Source organism: Nicotiana attenuata, chromosome 10 (genome assembly GCF_001879085.1).
Source record: "Nicotiana attenuata strain UT chromosome 10, NIATTr2, whole genome shotgun sequence".
Classification (NCBI taxonomy): Eukaryota; Viridiplantae; Streptophyta; class Magnoliopsida; order Solanales; family Solanaceae; genus Nicotiana; species Nicotiana attenuata.
In genome coordinates this window covers 32,213,212-32,228,985 of record NC_031998.1, presented here as the reverse complement: position 1 = coordinate 32,228,985, position 15,774 = coordinate 32,213,212, and the positions used below count along the sequence as shown (strand labels likewise).

The following is a 15,774-nucleotide window of genomic DNA, read 5'->3' as shown; positions in this document are numbered from 1 at the left end:
TCGCGGGATTCCTGGCATATCTGAATGGGAAAAGGCGAACAAATCCGATGGTTAGTTAAGAATTCACGATACTTAATTGGGTTGGCGAGATCGTGCCTGATATAGGCTTTCTTCGTAAGATTGGTTTCATCCAATTGGACTGGATCGAGATCTTCGACCGTTGCTTTACAGGCCTCCACGACGTCGGGATCTTTGATGGCGTCCGTTGTCGGGTTGACCTTAGTCCCCGACACGGCTAATTGCTATGCCTCCGCGCTCGCCCCCTTTAGCTGTTGGGTGTGGGCGCAGTCTTGGGCTATTTTGTAGCATTCTTGTGCGGTGCGTGGCTCGCCTTGAATACTGAATACTCCCCATGGGGTAGGGAATTTGATCACTTGGTAGAGGCTTGAAGGGACCGCTCGCATGGCGTGTATCCACGGGCGTCCTATGATGACGTTGTACGCCGTTTCTTGGTTCATCACGTGGAAAGTTGTTTCCAGCGTGACTCCTCCTGCTAAGATGGGCAGTGCTATTTCTCCGGACGTCCGTTCCATTGCATTGTTAAAACCGGTTAGTGTTATGCAGCGCGGTATTACCCTATCCTCGAGTCTTATTTGTACGAGGACCCTTGGGTGGATAATACAGGCGCCACTTCCGTCATCGATCATGACTCTTTTAACATCCGTATCAGCAATACGTAAAGTGATAACTAAAGCATCATAATGAGGGAAAGACAAACCGTCGGCATCAGACTTATCGAAGGTGATACTATCTTCGAAGTCGTCATACCGTTCATGGTCGCGGAGCGCCTTATTTTGTCGACCCTCTCCTGATGTTCCTTCATCTGGTCGCGGAGCGCCTTATTTTCATTTTCCATTTCTTCCATCTTTTTTAGGATGGTTGTTAGCGTGCCATCGTTGGTCTGTGTCTCGATGGGTTTGTTATTCGCTAGTGCAAATTCCGGTTCACCCACGGCAGCAGCGGTACCTACCTTTGGTGTACACCCGATGTTACTTTGTGGTGACCTCTCAACCAAGCCACTTAGAGTGCTTGTTAGCCATCTTTCCAGTAGCTCTTTGACCGCTGGGGGTGCTTCCGTAGCCGCAGATGTGGAAGCTCCTTTTTCGTGCAAGATCATCAGACCTTCGGATGGGGAAGGTGAGATCTCTGCACCTGGTGTGATGCTAGGGGTTGCATTCAGGATGCCATCGTCACTGGCCTCGTTGAGAGGGCTAAGGAGATTGGTAGTGACACCCAATATAGCTTTCGATCTTGTGTTATTTTCGGCCATCTTCTGTTTTTGTGTGGTGTAGAGAGTGGTAGTTTGTTGATCTCTAGGTGAATACTATGGTTTTGATTCTCGAAATCCCCGCCAAATTGTTTGGCTCAAAAGTTAACGATATACTTTGTAAGCTAAATAACAATCAAAAGTAGGAAAAGGGGTAAATCGTAATCAAATATAATAATCCTAGAGATGCAAAGATGATAATATTGTTGTAAATCTAGTATTGCAAAGTGATAATATGAACTCAATAAGATATGTTCGTTTGAAATAGAGATAGAGAGAGAAAGCTAGAAAAATGAGAGAGTTGTATTATATCAGATGCCCCCTTTTACAATGTGAGGGTCTCCTTTATATAATAAGAGACCCTCCTCGAAAGAATCAAAAAGTTACAAAGACAGGTAACGTCTCCCTAGTGAAGACACTGAGTCCTAAACCATGTCGCTTTTGTCCCCACGGCCGAGTCGTACCCGCTACGTTAGTCGGCGTACACTCACTGGGCGTACCCACTGACGCAGAGATGCTGAGGGTCAAATTTGACCCTATACAATAGCCTTAATTTTTTTTTGGAATGCATGTAATCGGGCAGTTGCGGTAGTTTTTGTGTTTTCTTTTTTAATGAAAAATAATTAGCGTAATTTTATTAAGTTGTTCATATTGACTATAGTAATTTATATATATGAAGTTTACCTTGGGAAGATTAGAATAAAAAACCGTAAAGAAATTAGACCCAATATCATAATTAACACACAAAGGAAAATTGAAATAAACTAATTACAATTTGAACAAGATATTTATACTAAGTACAACCATAAGTCTAGACATTGCTAATTTCTTCAAAATTTATACTCTCCTCATACTCCAATATGTCAAGCTGAATGTCAATTTTTACTAGCAAATTCACTCCTAATCTCATATTCGAGCCTGTCACTAATTGTCACCCAAACGAATCTTAATTGCTGGTAATAATATTTTACTTTATACAATCTTCATATATGTGGTAAAATGCCCTTTTTATTTGATATTAGAGTCGATGATTTAGGCCTATATATATATATATATATATATATATATATGCTAACAATAGTTTATCTATTAGCTGCCACCAATCTTATTCAAATGGTGAGTTATATGCAGACTTTCAATTCTTTAAGGAGAAAAACCAGGCTGCTTAAAAAAAAGGTTTAACGTATAAAAATTTACACTATTAGATCACTTGACAGATAATTATAACTAACTATTGATAATAATAAGTATGAATTAGTTTCCTAAATATGAAGCAGGTAACATAACAGAATAGGTTAAAATGAAGTGATAGTATAAAAATTCTTTGTCGTACCAGTATATAAGTATGTAAGAGGATCAATGGAAGGTTTCTTTTTGTGTTACAAATAGTATTTTATGGTTGAAACTTCAACTAATCACTCAAGAGTAGTGTTAGATAATTGAAGTTTAAGGTCTGTCCTTTGACTTATGTATCTTTCACAAAAAATATATATACTAGTATTTGCTTTCTCAAAACTAGTCATCTAAGGTAGAGAGAGAGAGAGGACAAATTAAGTAAAAGAAATCAAGATGGGGAGAGCTCCTTGTTGTGACAAAGGAAATGTGAAAAGAGGGCCATGGTCACCTGAAGAAGATGCAAAACTAAAAGAGTATATAGACAAATATGGTTCTGGTGGAAACTGGATTTCTCTTCCACAAAAAGCTGGTATATATGTTCAAAATTTTGATTCTTCAGTGTTTTATGGTCGAATTCTATATATATTTGTGCAAAGCAAGTATAGATAGAGTTAGATATACATTTTAGAACCTATTTTCCCGACAATATCTAAATTTTGGATCTGTCACGGACACTATAACGAGTCATTTATTTGTTGCATTATTACTTGTTATCAGGGCTGAGAAGATGTGGAAAGAGCTGCAGATTGAGATGGTTAAACTATCTTAGACCCAACATTAAACATGGAGAGTTTTCAGATGAAGAAGACCGAGTAATTTGCAGCCTTTATGCTAAGATTGGAAGCAGGTATATATATATATATGTTCTATTACTTTCTCCATCTCATAAAAGATCAGATGTTAGAGGCGGACTTAGTGTGTTAAGAGTGCGTTTTCTGAACTTATCATTTTCAGTATAGACCATAGTCCATAAATATTTTTTTTGTGTGTAAAACACGAAAAAGTAGCTGCTGGTGGTCAATAAAACACGAAAGAGTGCGTATTAAACTAGTAATATTTTCAAAAACACTCAGAACTTCGAACTTATTAAGTTTAAATCTTGAATTCGTTTGTGCAGGTGGTCAATAATAGCTGCTCAGCTACCAGGCAGGACAGACAATGATATCAAGAACTACTGGAATACCAAGCTCAAGAAGAAACTGATGAAGTCTCTTGTCTCTAATTCATCTCAGCAAATTAAGGAAATTCACAAAACTACATGTCATTCATCAATTTCACCTCTTCAAGCTAATTCATCCCTAGTTTCATCACTATATTCTTCTCCATCACCAGCTCTCTCATCAAAAACAACAACTTATGAATATACCAATAGCCATTTCTATCCTATTTCAGCAGCTACTAATTTCCCTGGCAATAAAGCCATATATTCTACCCCATCAAGCAATTTCTTGAGTACTCCTAGTTGTTCAAGTGGAGGTGAAAACTGGGTTAGCTATTTGTATAATGGGGTAGATGAGAAACAGAATAATTCCAACTTCTCAATTACAAATGGCAGTACTACTAATAGTTATGCTGAAGGAAAGCCAAGTGGAAAGGGTAGTTATGATGAGGAAAATCAATTAGAGTGTAGTTTGGAGGAGATTAAGCAGCTAATTAGCACTACTACCATCTATAACAACTTCTTTCATGCATGATGAAAACCGGATAGATATGAATTTGTAAAGTTAAAAATTTTAGTTTGTGCATTCTTTTTGGTAATTGATGTATTAGTACTGTTGTCTAAGCTGCAACCATTTCAAATATAAATTTGAGTTCTATACATCAATTTTTTACACCATTACTATAGTTTAATCTATTATAATAAGCAAGTTACCTTTTTACTAGGTTACCAATTATTCGTAACACTTATTATAGCGATTTAAGGTTTGCGTACGTACTACCCTCCCCAAGCCCACTTATGAAAACATACTGCGGTTTTTTTTTTTTTGGTTGTTGTTGTTGTTGTTGTTATGATAGAGATTTACATGTAATTATTTTATAGGTAATGTGCTTGTCAAAATATTTTATTATCACTATTAACGTATATAACTTAAATTCGAGCGAAGTCATTGTCTTGATATTTTCTGTTAATGTGGGGTTTGAATTTTGTATCTCTTTTAATAAGCTCAATTATAGATCAGTTAAAAAAGCTTGCGCGCCAAGTGAATATTTTACGAGGTTTCTGTAAATTGTAATTATGTTGATAGTAGATGGCTTGGAATTTGAGATGTAAAAAAATTCAAAGAAACGGGAATTGGAGCTCTTGGTATTGTAATTGAACCTCATAAATTGTGTTAATCTTTTTTTATTCTCTATACTGTGTGATTATCATATACATCTTGTTACGTGTTTGTCATAACATTTTCTAGTGACTTAATGTTGATCCTAACATCACGATCGTCTCTGACACCCTCCTCTTGTTTAAACCATTTAATTGTTCAATGATTGAGATGCTTCAAAATCCAAAATGCATATTTTATGCAAAGCATGGATTACCGCACATCTTTTTCTTTATAAAGAATAACAAAGAAAAATAAAGAAAAGGAGTGAGTCATGCCACGAGTTGTTAGTGCAAACTAGTTAGACGCCGCTAACTAAGACGGGCGGTGGCGGAGCCAGAATTTTCATTAAGGGGTATCAAAATATAAATAATTAGATACATCGAAAAGTCAAGAGGAGTCAACGTATTTATCTAGCAGTATAGTGTAATTTTCCGGTGAAAGGGTGTCGCACCCCTTCGTTCAATGTGGCTCCGCGCCACTGAAGATGGGTGATTAGATAATGACAAAAAAAATTACAAAGCCGGTTAATTTCCAATTGTAACACTAATTAATACTACCAAAACCCAAAAAATAAAAATAAAAAATAGACTTTTGTGAATTTTTCTGATTCCATTATATGATTCATCTGCCATAAAAGTAATCAAATGGGAAGTAGAAAAGACATAATTATAGAAGGTGGAAACTCAGATCTTCGTAAAAAAAGTAGAAATTCATGTCAGATTAGAAGCAAGTGTAAAGGGAATCCTCATAGGGAAGCAATCCAAAAACATCCAAAACATTTTGATCTTTGCATATGCTGTATAATGTAGTCACTCATTTAGTAAAGAAGAATGCATTGACCTCTTAACCCATTTTTGTCAGCTTCTGCATATTATAACATAACAGATACATGTAATGGGTTTCGCCAGCTATATCATCAGTTTATTTAAAAGAACATCATGTGCCTTAAATCTCTGGGGAAATGGTTCTCTAAGGATTAAGAATGTCTTCTCTAATGTGCAAAAGGTCAAGAGGTGTTACACACCTACCTAGTTATCACTCGAAGAGACAAAACGAATATTTATTCTTGAGTTTTTCTTAATACCGTTTATCAAGTAGCACCTATTTGTACAGTTTCGCAATTATATAATTGCCACATTTTGTCTATACAAAAAGAAGCATTACAATGCAGTGGACAAAACTTTTTAATTTTCTATTTAGCAGGAGGTGACGGAAATATGTGATTTGTGAACAGGTAGTATTAGTTCAACTTAAATATATAGAAAGCTGGAACTTAACAGTTGCCCTACAGCCTGAAGGATCTTTAGCTTAAAATTTATGAACGTGACAGATTTCCGAAGTAATTCAACTTAAATTTTTATAGACAGGTAATTTACAAGTCGGAACAATGGATGGACTATTTTTAACATCCAGCGTACACAGGTTAAGCTACATTTTCCATTTTGTACAAAGAAGAATAATATTTACAAATACACAAAGGCCAGGGAGCTCACATATTTATCTACAGGAAGTCCCATCGCCAGTAAACTTTATCTACAATGCCTCCACCATTTCGAACTGCCAGGCGGATTGTTTCAGATGCAGGAGGAACCCCCCAAAGTAGCGGCACTGCGACAGTCATGGTTAGCTTTTCCTGCAAATCACCCTTGCTGGCTTTCTCCGCAGAGACAATCTGTAGCACGAAAAGGTAATTTCTCAAGCCGTAATAATAAGTGATGAATTCCCTAATAAAGAGAACAGTGACGCCTAATTGAACATTTAGCGGTTAAAAGAACATGTTTTGACCAATCAGCAAAGAGCAGTTTTATGAAAGTTTGAGTACTAGTACAAAGACTAGATATGAAATTCCATATTGAACAACCAAAGAGGCAACCAGCGGGAAAGTGACTAGATGTCAACAGACAACTTAAATGGGTAATCAAAGCGGTATAATCCAACTACCAAAAGAACAAGAAAGATCAAGAATTGCAAGAACACCTTCCTAGGACTTTTTTGTTTTAAACATATAGCTAAGAAGCGACGACACAGTTTCATAATACGCTTATTTTTGGTACCTTAATGCTTGTTTAATGCGATTAGTTTAATAAAATGTCTTAAATAAGTCCCAGGATTCCTTGTTTATGTTCATACCTGGCTTGATAAGTTGACCAATACTAATGCTTTCATAATAGGTCACGGCCAATGGCGGAACCAGAAATTTCATTAAGGGTTGTCAAAATATAAAGAAGTAAATATATGAAGAAGCTATGGGATTCAACGTACAGTATATATACAAAAAAAATCAATTTTTGACCTAGCTACACAGTATAATTTTCCGGCGAAGGGATGTCAATTAACGCCCCTTAGCCTAGGTCGATCTCACTAGCTTCAACCGTAGCTTCTTTTTTCTTTGTTGTGGGGTGTGTGTGGGGGGGGTGGGGGGTTGGGGGGGGGGGCTGTTTGATATCTTATGTGGACTTCCTCAGGAGTTATACCAGAAGAAACTTTAGATATGATCCCCAATTGAATTTTCTCTATCCGGATATACTCTTATTAGTTTCTCGGAATTATTCCACCCAACAAAATCCAACTCACTAAAACATTCTTGGCTATCATTTAAGTAAACAAAGCAACTAACCTCATTAAGTAAGGAATAACACTACAGCTGCAATTTACATGTATAATTAGAACACTCCACTCTCCTTTTCATTTTTCTTTCCCATTAGAAAGAGTTCTCCACTAGAAAATGTATTCACAAGTCAACTAGATAAGAAAAGAATGACGTCTGAGTTCTATTACAACAACATACCCAGTATTATCCCACACCGCGAGGTCTGGGGAGGGGTAGTGTGTACGCAGACCTTACCCCTACCTTGCGAGGATAGAGAGGTTGTTTCCAATAGATCCTCGGCTCATGAAAGCATAAGCACCACATTAATAAAAATATAGACAAAAAGGGACAGTACCAAAGAGTCATATAAAAGTAGAATAAAAACAACAAGACAGTAATGTGATCAACAATGAAAGAAAACAACGGTAAGTCATAAAAACCTACTACCAACAGAAAGCAAGATTGCGTGCCAATACTATTGTTATGAACCCTCTAGACTACCTACTATACTATCCTAATCCTCGACCTTGATACCTTCCTATCAAGGGTCATGTCCTCGGTCAGCTTAAGCTGCGCCATATCTTGCGTAATCACCTCTCCCCACCTCTTCTTTGGCCTACCTCTACCTCTCCGTAGGCCCTCCAATGTCAACCTCTCACACCTCCTCACCAGAGCTTCTGTGCTCCTCCTCCTCACATGACCAAACCACCTAAGCCGCGCTTCCCGCATCTTGTCCTCAATAGGGGCCACACCCACCTTGTCGCGAATAACCTCATTTCTGATCCTATCTAACTTGGTGTGACCGCACATCCATCTCAACATCCTCATCTCTACTACCTTCATCTTCTGGACATGAGCGATCTTGACTGGCCAACACTCAGCCCCATACAACATCGTTAGTCTGACCAACACTCTGTAGAACTTACCCTTAAGTTTTGGTGCCACCTTCTTGTCACACAAAACCCCGGAAGCGAGTCTCTATTTCATCCATCCCGCTCCAATACGATGTGTGACATCTTCATCAATCTCCCCATCCCCTTGAATATTAGACCCAAGGTACTTAAAACTCCCTCTCCTTAGGATGACCTGCGAGTCAAGCCTCACCTCCCCTTCCCCACCTTGAGTCTCGCCATTGAACTTATACTCCAAGTATTCTGTCTTGGTCCTGCTCAACTTGAAACCTTTAGATTCCAGGGTCTGCCTCCATACCTCTAATTGCGCGTTCACACCGTCTCGCGTCTCGTCAATCAATACAATATCATCTGCAAATAGCATGCACCACGACACCTCCCCTTGGATGTGGCGCGTCAGTACATCCATCACCCGAGCAAACAAAAAAGGGTTGAGTGCTGACACATGATGCAACCCCATCATAACCGGAAAATGGTTCGAGTCTCCACCCACCGTCCTCACTCGAGTCTTTACTCCATCATACATGTCCTTAATCAACCTAACGTAGGCAACAGGTACACCTCTAGCCTCCAAACATCTCCACAAAACATCTCCACGTATGAGTTCTATTGATAAACAAAATACAATTGAAGTTTTTGACTTGGGTAATTGATGGCCAATGATATTTGAGGCCTAAATATGTTGATCTAAAGCCTACAATAGGACTAAAGGTCAAGATGTACAAAAGCAGGCCGATAAATAGATTTTACGAGAAGATCATAAATGCAGTGGATTCACAAAGGAGCAGAGCAAGGCAGGTTTGTGCTTATCATGCAATTGCAATCAAAATGGTACATGAAAGGATCACAGCCTAAACAAATAAATAAAGATATAAGTGGATCTACCTCACCACCGTGCTCCAGAACAGTGTCTTCCACGACGTCACTCAACATCTCTATAGAACGGCAAAAACCAATTATGCAGAGTTTCCTGCCCATGTCAAGGCCCTGGAATATTTACCAATTCCAATTCTCATTAAGATGAAGTGAAACCTTGAATAATAAAAGTCAACAAGTAGCAGAAATTTTACATTAGTTGCTGCGATGTCAAAGAGAGCACCCAAACAGAGGCCTTGATTTGGATCCATGTAACTGCTCTCACGAAATCGTTGAAATCTTGGAGACACTTTCAATTTTCCCTGCTTCTTCTGCATGTCAAAATAAATATCAGACGACCTGTGCATAATCATTTGCAGAAGCAACTGTCCTTATTAAACAGAGTTTATTAAGTACGGAAGAGGGGAGCAAGGAGTATGCCAAGAAGATATGTAGATTATGAGATGTGTTTTATTAACTTCTACAAACTGCAGGCTTAATCAATTTTACAAGTACGTTGTGTATCTTCCAAAATAGAATAAACTAATACACCTAACAATGTCGAGAGATCCAATGAATGAGCTATAATTGTTACAAGAAAAGAGAAGAATGAATTTCATTTATGCCTTTTTGCTCAGATATGGCAAGATAAAACAGTGATAGAACTAATGTTTCCTCCCCAAATGGGGGAAAAATAAGCATACATCAAAGGAAGACATTTGTCGCGGGACCATGTTGCCCCCAATTTGAATCAGTCCATCAGCAGTGAACAGTGTGATTTTCTCCTCCTGTACCCACTGCACAGCTGCAAATATCAGGGGAACACTTCAAACAAAATGATTGAACTCAAACAGAAAAGTTAAATCGACTATGACAACCAAATGACTATAAAAGTGAAGACATATCCTAGTTAAATGATGAACTATATGTATACAAAACGGGACATTCCACACAGAGTCAAAAGGAAGAAAAAGTTAAAAAGAGATAAATGCCTGTAAAACATCAAACCAATAATTACTCTTTCATTCCAGTCTATGCAAGGGAACCTTTGGAGTCAGAAGTATGCATTGTACATGATTGGACATACAGTACATCTTTCTAGTGTTTGATATTATGCTACTTATTTTAACACACACACACACACACAAAGAGAGAGAGAGAGAGAGAGAGAGAGAGAGAGAGAGAGAGAGAGAGAGAGAGAGAAATCACCAGATATTTGGACCTGCCATAGAACAACAAACTTGCTCATAAAGCAATGAAAACATGGTTGATGTTTCAGGGCAGTGTTGGAGTCGCAGGACAAAATGTGACATGATACACATGAAACTTGACTGTCCTTAACCAATCCTAACAGAGATTCCTCACCTATTATCTTTCATCTTAGATCAAAATAATAAAAGGTCCGTAATAAATTTAAAAAATATCCGATCCTCAAGGAGGCAGATGTATGAGCTCAACTTCGAAGAATTCTAGATGCTTCTTGCATATATGCTTAATATCAAGTTCAGCGGTGTTCAAAATTTTACAGCACTTCACTCTCTCTCCTATAATTAGCTATGCATTTCTTGCCTGACAACATATTTTATCTTTTCCAATAAGAATTCCATTACCACAAGTTATTACCGTGTTAAATGGTGTACCCAAAGAAGCCTTGAGAACACGCTTACCAGTTAATGGTTCATCACGCAAGTGCAATATTTTCATAGTAAATTTAGAAGCCACCATCCCTTGTTTTTGGTGACTCCTAGTCCCAAAGAAAAGAGGGGGAATAAAGGTAAAGCCATGTTGACCAAGCAAAAACATAATCTCATTAGAATCTCAAAAAATTTGTTTCATATCACGCAATTCTCTACTATTTGGTTGATAAAACACTACTTCTTCCTTTTTGAATTTGAATAACCATGTTCACCATTTCTGCATCGTTTCGTACTACTCAGAAGTTTAACATGATAATTGTTATCCATGTGGCCATGTTAAAAGAGTCTCTCCCAAAGATACACGAATAAGCATTATGGCTGAGAAAAACATCAATGAGATACAAAATGACACTGATTTGTCCATCATGTTGCACCGAAAATCAAATTCCTCATCACTTAAGTGATCTCCTATTTTCTTAGACGCTCCTAGAAATGATGGAGTCATGGAGGTGTTGCTCTTTTTTTTCCCTTTGGTTTTCAAGTACAACTATTAACTATGGATCAGAACAGCAGATGCATATAATAGCATCAACCAAAATGTGCTTGATTCGGAACTGTATTAGGATTTTCTGTATATGAAATCTGATTAAACTGTTTAACAAATTTTTTGCACAACTTGAGATGCAATGCATTGCCCGTAGGATTTTTTGGAGTCATTCTCGAAGCATTCCAAACTAACTCCGTTTCTATCTTCCTTCTAATAAGGGTGTATGGCCACAAAATTCACACTTAAAAAACTGTATATACATCTATTGACATACTACTGCATCGTGGTCACTAAATTAAAATCCGTGAAGGAATTACAGCTAGCACAACTTTTTCAAATATGGCCTAGATTTTCTCACAGAGAGAATTGAACCTTAAATCAAATATGGCCTCGTTTTCTCAAGCAGATTATAAAAATATCAATAAACTTTAACTTTGAGGTGGAGAGAAGAATGACCTAAGGACTCCAACATTAATTGACAAGGAAACTAACACAAGTACAATTCTTTTAATATTTAAGAGCATCACTCCTTCCTCCCCCCCCCCCCCCCTCCCCCCCAAAAACACACATAAATTAAACTACACAACAGGAAAAGCATTAATCAAAACTAAGATAGAATGATAGTAAAAGGAAAAAGGAAAACTATAGATAAAGAATGAACATTCAGCACCTAATTTGTATGAAAGCCTAAACAAGTGTCTCTGCGCATTACTGGAAACAAAAGCTAAATTCAACACATACATCAAAATATATCCTTATTTTATGAGTAGTTAAGCCTTAAATTTTGTCGGGGCGGAGCATATAGAGCCAAGGGGGTTCCATTGAATCTCCTTGGTTGAAAAAATTATGTTGCGCAAGTAGGGAAAAAATAAATTTGTTGGTTATATATAAATTGTTAGAATCCCCTTGGAATAAAGGAAGATTTTAGTGCAGTGGCAAATGTGAATTTAGAAATTGCTTTAGGTCACAGGTCCAAATAAGAAATCTGACATTTTAGTTTTTCTTTTTGAACCACCTAGCATAAATTCTAGCTCCTCGACTCATTATATATGATACATGACACCAACTAGTTGAATTAAGCTCAATTGTTGTTGCTACATCTCACTTAAGTCTGATATTTGATTGTCTGATATTTGATAGTCTCTTTTATTTTGGATATGGGCCTTAGCGCAGGATAAGTGTAAGATTTAAATATCATCTAGAACTGAAGCCTAATTCGCCTTAAAAATAAATTCAGAAGATAGTATTGAAATAAAATAGACTTGAAACAGATCAAATATATTTAAACAAAATTCATATAGCCGAATCCAGCTAGCTTGAGATTGAGAAGCTTTGACTGATATCATCATAGGCTAAAATGAACGGTAGAGAAGAACATCTCAAACATCAAGCAGCAAAAAGGAAAAAAGAAAAGGTAATTTTTTGCTTTTAAGTTTTAAACTAAAAATATCAAGAGATAGACGCACATACAAGGATCATCAGAGTCAGAAGATTCCCAAGGATAAGGTCCAAGTGCATCACCGCCAAAGAAACCGCCTGAACCGGACGCCTTCGTGACGAACCGGATGGAGCGGATCGACGATTGACTCGAGAAAAGCGGCGGTTTACGATAAGGCAAAGGTGAGCAACCGGAGGAACACGGCGGTTCTTTAAGGAGAGGAATAGAAGAGACGGAGGAGAAACAGACGACGGCGATCTTCGACATTGTTCGGACGGGAGGAGGAATCTCAAGGGAGGAATCGGGGAAGGAAAATGATCGGAATCTGAGAAAAGTAAAGAGGGAAAAGAAAAAAAGGGGGAAAAGGGGGAGAAAAAGGAAAGGAGAAGAAATTGACGCCACAGGAATTGAGGATGGCACGTCGACAAAAAAAAATCGGTTTAATTACGTTGGGGACGGTGGTTAACAGGATTCTTATAGGAGATGAACCGGGTCGGAAACGGTTGATCCTATTGCCTTTTACGTTTTTGGATAACTTTTGCATGAACTATTTTGAAAGAATTTTTTGGGGGAAAAAAAGATGTGCTTAAAAGAGTTGTCTTTGGATGCATGATTTCTAATGAAATGGTTCAGGAAAATATCAGGAAATATTGCTTTCCACATTGTTTAACTTCAGCATAACGAATTCACGCATTAATGTTGTGCATAATAAGTAGTTCGAATTTTGAAATAAACAAGCAATAATCTTTTCATTAAATTTCTCTTAATTCGAAACATTTTTATGATTATCTGATTATTGGTAATTTCCTAATTATATACCTGTAGAAAGTTTTAATTAAATTTATTTTCATAGTAAAAATTAAGTGCTAAGCTGTCTAATATTTGTAAATATATACATACAAAAATACTTTTTAGCATAATAACAACAACAATCCATTAAAATCTCACAAGTGGGGTATGGGGAGGTAGAGTGTACGCAGACCTTACCACTACTCCAAGAGTGTAGAGAGGTTATTTCCGATAGACCCTCGGCTCAAGAAGACGAAAAGAGACAATATATCAGTACCATCAATAAAAATCATAGAAATACTAACAACATCACAAGAACCAGTAAATAGATGAAAGCAAAAACAATAACCAGTAAATAAGGCCCGGCACTATGAAAACGAAAGCATCGTGTGAACACAACATTGACCACTAGCAGTCTAAGATAAAATCCTATCAGATTAGCCTCACACTGGTACGAGTTAGAAATATGCTCAACTACCTCATAACCTACAACCTTAATGCTCGGCCTCCACAACTTCCTATCGAGGGCCATGTCCTCGGAGAAAGCCTCGCCATATCCCTCCTGATCACCTCTCCCAGTACTTCTTAGGCCGCCCTCTACCTCTGCTTAGATCCACCAATGCCAATCGATTGCATCTCCTTACTGGGGCATCTAGGTACGTGCTCGGACCATCTGAGCCTCGCTTCCCGCATCTTGTCATCCATGGGAGCCACGTCCACCTTCTCCTGACTATATTCATTCCTAATCTTATCCATCCTAGTGTGCTCATACATCCACCTCAACATCCTCATTTCTGCTACTTTCATCTTCTGGACATGTGAGTTCTTAACTGGCCAACACTCAGCCCCAACATGGCCGGTCTAACCACCGCTTTATAAAACTTACCTTTGAGTAGCGGTATCAGTTTCTTGTCACACAAAACTCCAGATGCTAACTCCATTTCATCCAAACCCCCCTATACGGTGTGTGACATCCTCATCGATCTCCCCATCCCCCTAGATAACAGACCCAAGGTGCTTGAAACTGCCTCTCTTGGGAATAACCTGCGATCCAAGCCTCACGTCTATGCCCGCTTCCCTCTGCTCGGCATGGAACTTGCATTCAAGATATTTCGTCTTAGTCCTGCTCAACTTGAAACCCTTAGACTCAAGGGCCTGTCTCCAAACCTTCAGCCTCTCGTTAACGCCGCCTCGCGTCTCGTCTATCAGAACTATGTCATTAGTGAATAACATACACCATGGCACCTCCACTTGAATATAGTATGTTAGTGCGTCCATCACCAGGGCAAATAAGAATGGGCTGAGCACCAATCCTTGGTGTAACCACATAACAACCCGAAAATGCTCAGAGTCGCCTCCCACCGTCCTAACCCGAGTCTTAGCTCCATCATACATGTACTTAATCGCCCTAATGTAAGCACTCGGCACACCTTTAGCCTCTAGGCATCTCCAAAGAACCTCTCTAGGAACCTTGTCATATGCTTTCTCTAGATCAATAAACACCATGTGCAGATCCTTCTTCCTATCCCTGTACTGTTCCACCATCCACTTAATAAGGTGGATAGCTTCCGTAGTAGAACGACCCGGCGTGAACCCGAACCGGTTGTCAGATATAGACACCGTCCTCCTCACCCTCGTTTCTACCACCCTCTCCCAAACTTTCATGGTATGACTCAGTAATTTGATACCCCTATAGCTGTTGCAACTCTAGATATCACCTTTGTTCTTGTACAACAGAACCACCGTATTCCACCTCCACTCATCCGGCATTCTCTTGTCCTAGAAATAACATTAAACAACTCAATCAGCCACTCCTGCTCTACCCACACACTTCCAAAATTCTACTAGAATCTCGTCATGTCTGGTAGCTCTGCCCCTGCTCATCTTACGCATAGCCCCCACAATCTCTTCAACCTTGATGTGCCTACAGTACCCAAAGTCACGGTGACTCTCAGAATGCCCCAATTTGCCTAGCACAATATCCCAATCCCCTTCTTCATTCAGAAGTTTAAGAAAGTAAGTCTGCCATCTCCGCTTTCTGGGCCTCTCCCATCAATACTCTACCATCCTCGTCTTTGTGCACCTCACTTGGTCCAGATCCCGAGCCTTCCTCTCTCTCGCCTTGGCCAGCTACAATAATTTCTTCTCCCCGCCTTTGGCCCCTAGTTCCTCGTACAAACGATCAAAAGCCACAGTCTTAGCCTCCGTGACCGCCTGCTTCGCCTCCTTCCTAGCTACCTTAT

The 15,774-nt window shown here is 38.7% G+C and overlaps 2 protein-coding genes across 2 annotated transcripts; one reads left to right on the top strand and one right to left on the bottom strand.

Moving 5' to 3' along the window:
* Positions 2,628-4,280, top strand: LOC109233897 (transcription factor RAX1-like). The gene is made up of 3 exons (XM_019399747.1): positions 2,628-2,972; positions 3,161-3,290; positions 3,561-4,280. Exons 1-3 carry the CDS (start codon positions 2,837-2,839, stop codon positions 4,135-4,137), a joined length of 843 nt encoding a protein of 280 aa, XP_019255292.1. The 5' UTR covers positions 2,628-2,836; the 3' UTR covers positions 4,138-4,280.
* Positions 6,096-13,209, bottom strand: LOC109233252. The gene is made up of 5 exons (XM_019399059.1): positions 12,775-13,209; positions 9,825-9,925; positions 9,336-9,452; positions 9,151-9,252; positions 6,096-6,436 (listed from the first exon to the last, which is right to left on the bottom strand). Exons 1-5 carry the CDS (start codon positions 13,007-13,009, stop codon positions 6,266-6,268), a joined length of 726 nt encoding a protein of 241 aa, XP_019254604.1. The 5' UTR covers positions 13,010-13,209; the 3' UTR covers positions 6,096-6,265.